General features: G+C 38.3%; 1 protein-coding gene across 1 annotated transcript in view; it reads right to left on the bottom strand.

The window, feature by feature from the left end:
• Positions 1-6,626, bottom strand: part of ptprfa (protein tyrosine phosphatase receptor type Fa) — a gene marked incomplete in the record, with an annotated part of 110,171 nt that overhangs the window by 59,609 nt on the left and 43,936 nt on the right. The window contains 3 exon segments of the mRNA XM_035652778.1: positions 1,209-1,290; positions 4,141-4,397; positions 5,603-5,712. Coding sequence (XP_035508671.1) covers positions 1,209-1,290; positions 4,141-4,397; positions 5,603-5,712 — 449 coding nt within the window.

Below are 6,626 nucleotides of genomic sequence, written 5' to 3'. Positions count from 1 at the left end.
GACACCGTTTTATTGATTTGAATTTTCATTTTTTTCGTATTCTAATTGAGATTGTTTCTGTGGAGTAATAACTGAGAATAATACACGCAGTTTGACTTTTAAATCATTCCTGATTTAATCAGATGATGTGGTATACGCCCATGATTAGGGGGGAGGTATCGGAGTATTTGACACCAGTATATACTTCTGACCTGAGGTAAGCGGCTGACGATTTAGTCAGATTTATAGACATTCACCATTGTCTGTACAGTCTTATACGTACCTCCACTCTTGACAGGGCGTATATTTCTTCGAGTTTGACCTCTGTTTTCTATGTTCAGCGCGACCAAGAACACTTTATTAGTAGATTTGTAAATTGGTTGTTTTCATTTTGTTTAGTGTTGCGTCTGATGTTATGGTGAGAGCGCCCCTCTGTGTCACCAATTCTCCCTCTTCGCTACCAACCACCAATGCGTACTGCATAGGGTTCACAAAGTTTTGCTTAAGGGCTGCGCACAGTTCTCCCGTCAACTGTTTGTTTTTTATAGATTTCTACATTGTGACTTTGGGCGGGAGTAGTCTCGTACGGACGGTTATAAATGAGACCCCTGAACTTTTCCTACTACGACGAGTCAAAAAGTGTGCTGTGAAAAAGACGTATGCACATTCTCTACCAGCTCAACCCGCTCTGCCGCTGCACCACAGCCGCCCACATAAAAGCATTTGGCGAAACACTAGTTGACTTTCATTATGAAGTAGTCAGTAGTAGTATGCGATTTGTTTGTCAATGAGCTCGCCACTGACGGATGGCGAATAGAGCAGCCATTTTGAGTTTCAGTTTTAAATACTAGGAGACTAATGGAACAAGAAGGAGTGGTCACAGTGAAGCTGCAGTTGACAGGCTGCACACCTCCACCTTCACTGTGTCCTGCTGTTCAGACTCATGCCGTGTGCAGCATAAAATCAGATCACAGTTGCTCACACACTAATGGAAAAAAGCCAACTGTTGCCAGACTTCTTAATTAAAACGACAATAGTTTGGTTTGCCTCCCCCAGAATTATGAAAGTAACTTTTTAACCCAAACCTAGAGCTTTACAGAAAACCAAGTCTTAATCTGGAAATGGAATGATTTACCTTTTTGGGACCACCTTTAGGGGCTGTCCAAATGAGAGTTGAGTTCCTGAGCAAACTTTTTCCCCTTTACTAATGCAAGTACACGTACACTTACCTCATGTATGTCCATGTCTTCAGGGTTCTCCCATCTCCTCAGAGAAGCCGGGGTGACAGGGACAACCACTATGTAGTACCATCTGTATCAAACACAGAAACACAACAGTATCACACACAAAACACAGAGCTTTAATGTGAATTATATTTCATTTAAGTCATCTTTTCTTTATATTTCTTATAAACTTCTTACATTTCACATCTCATCCCCGTTCCTAAACACCAATCGCATAAGTATGGCTCTGGGACTGATGAAAGGTCTTCATATGGAGATGGTATAAATTTCAGTTTTTTCTCCATCAGCCCCACTTCTCTTATTACAACTTACTCGTGGGTGATTTCTTCAGAGAAACAAACACTTGAAACACAATTAAGTCTGAGTAATTTGCAGGGGCCTGTATTCTTGACCGCGCTGGATAATGATAAAAAATAACCTTTTACTAAATTGCAGCCTTTGCATTGGGATTCTCTTGGCTGATCAATTGTGGTTTTAAAGCTCAACTCTTAAATAAATTGCTTTCTGGTATCAGGAGAGAGCTCAGGAGTGGCAGTGGGGTTATGTTAATATGGCTGTGTTGTTATAGAGTGTAATCATGGCATTGCTGGGTTGTGAGACTGAATGTTCTGTTTGCTCTTGAAAGTATTCTGACCTAAAAGAACTCTATGCTGCAGTTGATAATTGGTTGGTTATGAACTTGCTAGAACAGGACAAGAAGTAAATAAACCAGACTTATAATGCCCCCTCCCCTGCAGACAACTGTGTCTCTGCTATTGATTTAACACAAAAAACAGTGTCTTTGTGTGTCTCCACTCGACTTCACTGGGCTGCTGAGCAATATGATCCACACTGCACTTCTACTAGGCCCAGGTTAAATGTCAGTTGGAACATGCGACTAATGTTTACATGTATGTTTACATTCTGTTTACTTTAGCCCCTTTTCACACTGGCACCTTTTACCTGTGTTTAGTTGATGATCAGGGGATAACCCTGCACACTCTTGGCTAACCCTGCTCCGGAGCAGGGCTGATAAACCCTAGCTAGAGTCGGGGTTAGAATGTGCAAGGATTGTGCCAGTGCTCCCTTAACCTTGGGCTAACAGCTCCCTTAGCCTAGGTTCTAAGAATGCTTTCAGCCCTGGGCTACGTGCAGTATGAAAAACCTCTCTCTGAGTAAAGTAACTGGGTAAAAGTTCAGTGTTATCAACAAAATGTACATAAAGTATCAAAAGTAACTCATTATGTTATCAAAATGTTATATTATTGTATTATTATTATTATTATTATTATTATTATTATTATTATTAATGCATTACATATAAGGTGCATTTTAATGTTGCAGCTAGTTGGGGTGTAACATTACTACTAGTATTTTATATACTGTTGGGTAGTTTAATCTATAAATTGTTTAACTGTATCTCAATCTGTGTGTGTGTAATCAGATTTGTAAATTTGTAAAAGATCTACAAATCTGTATTCATATTTGCAAGTGTAAGGATATATGTACACGTGTGGACAAATCTAAGTTTTGGCTCAAATAGCTGTAAATACAGACAAATCATTGGTTAAAACTCAGGCGGGACTCTTAATTGGCTGTCATTTTACGCGTGACTTTTGCTACACTTCTACAGTGGCAGATCTGTAAATGCGTGTAGAGATCCGCTGAGTGCTGATCTGTAGACTGTATAGCTGCTGAGGCACATAGACAAACCTCTCCACACACACACACACAGATCTCAGTCCCGCCTGAGTTGTAACCGATGATTTGTCTGTATTTCCAGCTTTTGAACAAATACTTAGTCTTTTGTCTAAGTCTGCACTGATCTGATTACACAAATCTGATTACGCACACAGGGATTCTAAACACACGTTTGCAGATTATTGTACACATTCACAAATCTCTACATATTTACAGATTATTTTACACATTCACAGTTATGATTATGCACACACAGATTGAGATACAGTTACACAACACTCCACACACATTTGTAAGTAGTTTTGCTACAATAATAGCTCCATACAGGTACCTCTAAATGGCACAGTACTTGTGTTAGGCATGTTATATTCCATTTCTGCCAATAGATCCTCCTAAATGTTACACACTGGAACTTTGATACTAAACACTACTCAACTACAAAGGGTTTGTCAGAGTCATATACTGGACTTTCAAACTTCTTGCTTTCAAATATAGTATTGGCATATAATTAAGCTAACTGTGCTTAAAACTGCACTAAACAATATTTTCATATTAACAATGGATCAAATGACTACGTGTAATGTAGAAGGTGCCGCCTGTAGAGACAAACCTACAGAGAATTATCAATAACTGTTCAGTTTCCATCAGCTCTACAGAGCTTTTTAATGTCTTTTAGCTTATTGTTGTGCCCTCAACATTACTGCTTTGTTTCAGTCTCACCACTCTCATAACTTCCCAGTCCAAGTAGGCAGCTGTTTTAAATAAAAACAAAAAGTACAGACTAACCAGCTGTACACTAACTGCTCCAAACAGCAGACAGACATAGTTAGTGATTAGCTGGTGAACACGGTGGAGTATTTAGCTCAAGAGCCAGATATGTTTCTGTGTTATAATATATTAAAAAAATAAGATAATATAATACACCATAAGACAAACAAAAGCAACAACTCAAAATTATTAATAATTATAACATACAATTACATTGCAATACATTAAATTCAGTGGTACCTACATTTCAGTACTGAGAAATCAGTAGTGCTTAAATTTTACACACACATATTCAAATTGCTATGACTATTATTTGTCTCCACACAAAGCCAGCCTCAATTTCTTTCCATGATGTTAAAATCAAACTAATATGTGCAGAGGAGACATTTTAGAGCCATCTCAGAAATCATGACTCAGCCTTATTTTTCAGTATGGTTTCCCCCCAGAAAGACAAACAAACAGCACAAACCTGATGGGTGCTCCAGCAGGGGCCCTGGGAAGACTGATGGTCACTTTACCACCCTCCTCCATATTGTGTTGGTATTGAATTGGTTTCATCTTCAGCAGGTCTGGAGCTGTTCGGATGGAAACTTGCTGCTGAAGGCCACCTGCACTGTTCCCTCGGCTCATTAGCACAAAGGAATAATCAGTATCTGGCTGCAGCTGTGTGATCAACTTCCTCTTTAGGTTGCCTGGGACCTCCACACTCTGCTGGTTGTACAGGATCTGAAGACAGGACCAAGTTTTTCACTGATACCGTTTGACTGATTGCTTAATCTTTACTATACTGCCAGTCATAAAATACAGTTACTGTACAAGCCTAGTATTGTTCATGCTGGATCCCTGTGATCGCTTACTGGGACACTTCAATGGAACAAAAGCAAAGTTAATGTTATTAGTAACACCTGAACTTTCCCTACAACAACAAGTCAAAATGTGTGCTGTGACTTATTGTAGACTTCACAAACAGCCAGTCATAAAATACAGCAGAATTTAATATGGTGTGAATTGATTGTTCATGATGGTTTATTGAGCAGCTGTTCTGTTAAGGTGGAAAAAAAGAGCAAAAAGTTTCATAATGTGTGTACTTTGGTGAATGTGCATCTTTAAATAACATATAAATATTAAAAAAATTCAGTTATTATAGTCATTGCATTATGTTGTCAGTAATTCCTCTTCCTGTTTGCATATGCAGTTCCTACACTACAATAACATTTATTTTATATTTTATACCGACCAAACAACCCATCAAACCACAACCTATGGATGTGTTTCCTTCTATTCAGTGCTATTTCAGGTGCTCTTTTTGTATTTTTTGGTGATAGGACAGTTTCTATGGTTACTCTTCATTGTCCATCGATAGTGATCCATACAGAGTGCTGCAGGGAGGACATAATGTTGTAGGCCAACCTGGAAGTTAGCATCGCACTGGTTCCTTCAACAAAAATCCATTCGAATTTGGATAATTGCAAAAAATAAACTCTGTGGTGAAGAAAGATTTTACTTACACGTTTTTTTCAGCAAGATAATCTTTACAAATAAGGCCCGCCTTTATGATTTTTGAAGCATAATTGTAATCACCAGAAGTAAAAACATATGTAACATATAACAACAAACCATTAAAAAAAAAAAGATTGACTTTGAGGACAGGGAACCAGAAGTGACAAAATGCTAACTCAGCTATGGATTTTAGGACTCATTCCTGCAGCACTTGTATTGTCTGAGAAGCAGAGATTGAGATGGTCCTTGAATATAAAATCAGACCCTAGTCTTTGTTCTTTGGTCTCTACTGCCTAGCCATATTCATTGATGTTCGCAAACATTGACTACTTGGTCCTAGATTATCAGCAAGAAAGTTAATTTACTATAGTTGTTAGAGTAACTTCAGCTGTAGCTGTATTGTCTGTTTCACTGCTGCTGTCTGATCTTACCTTAAGAGGCACTTGAGATTTGTAGGTTTCTGGCACTTCCCAGGTCAGCAGGACAGAGGTTTTCATCACAGCCTTCACACCAAAGTTCTTGGTGAATACTGAGGGAAGGTCTAGATGATTATTAGGTGGTTAATTTAATTGCGGATATGACTGAGATGATTCAAAGTTGAAGAGGTGGTGCACAAAAGCAAGAAAGTTACATGTGACCTAATACTAATTCAATTAACTAACAAATGAATAAAACAACAAGAATAGAAATAAGCTATGTATTATATATTCTTAGTGTAATTTTTTCGTACATGAAAAGTATGATTATATGAATGAATGTATGACTTTCGACTTGAAAACACTCAATACCTTCCCACGAACCCAAAGATTAAAAATATGCTATTTAAAAAGCATGCCATGAATGAGTTAATTTCCCTTCATCTCTTAAATCTGTTTAAACAGACGACGGTGTTGCAGGTTCCCTCCCTGACTTGAACTTGCAGCAATGTACAGTATAAGGAAAACATTTTTTTGTTTTTTTTACATTGAAGCATGTAAATCCATTCTAGAAAAGGTAAGCGTTTGCTGCCCCTTGTGGTCAATAGAGAAAGCCCACCCTACAGGAACTTGCTGAGACAATCAACAAAAAACTGAAATGCAAATGTATGTATGGTTTACTGATAAAGAGCACTGTACAGGCACTTCCCTAAACTTTTCTTTTGGAAGCATCTATGCCCCCACTGCAGTGTACGGGAGTCCTAGATGGGGCTAGCTCAGGCTGCAGTTACAGTCTATCGAAACATTGAATTTAAATGCTGTACACACATTGGTAAGATCACAAAAATACCAATGAAGATGCAACCTGCTGCAGGATCACAGGTAAAAACACATGTTTAGATTTTCCACAGGAAAGACTTTGGGCTCTATTTTTCTGTCGACACAGAGGCAGCAGTTGGGCAAACACAGTTTTTATGCGATTTCCTCCAGCACTAGTGTGTTTTTTTTATGTCTGCACCTGTTTTTTTTTTTGTTTTTT

Source organism: Morone saxatilis, unplaced genomic scaffold, assembly GCF_004916995.1.
Source record: "Morone saxatilis isolate NCDOM2014 unplaced genomic scaffold, NCSU_SB_2.0 Contig12, whole genome shotgun sequence".
NCBI lineage: Eukaryota > Metazoa > Chordata > Actinopteri > Moronidae > Morone > Morone saxatilis.
Note: the sequence above shows the minus strand (reverse complement) of the source record. Positions and strands in the feature narration are given on the sequence as shown.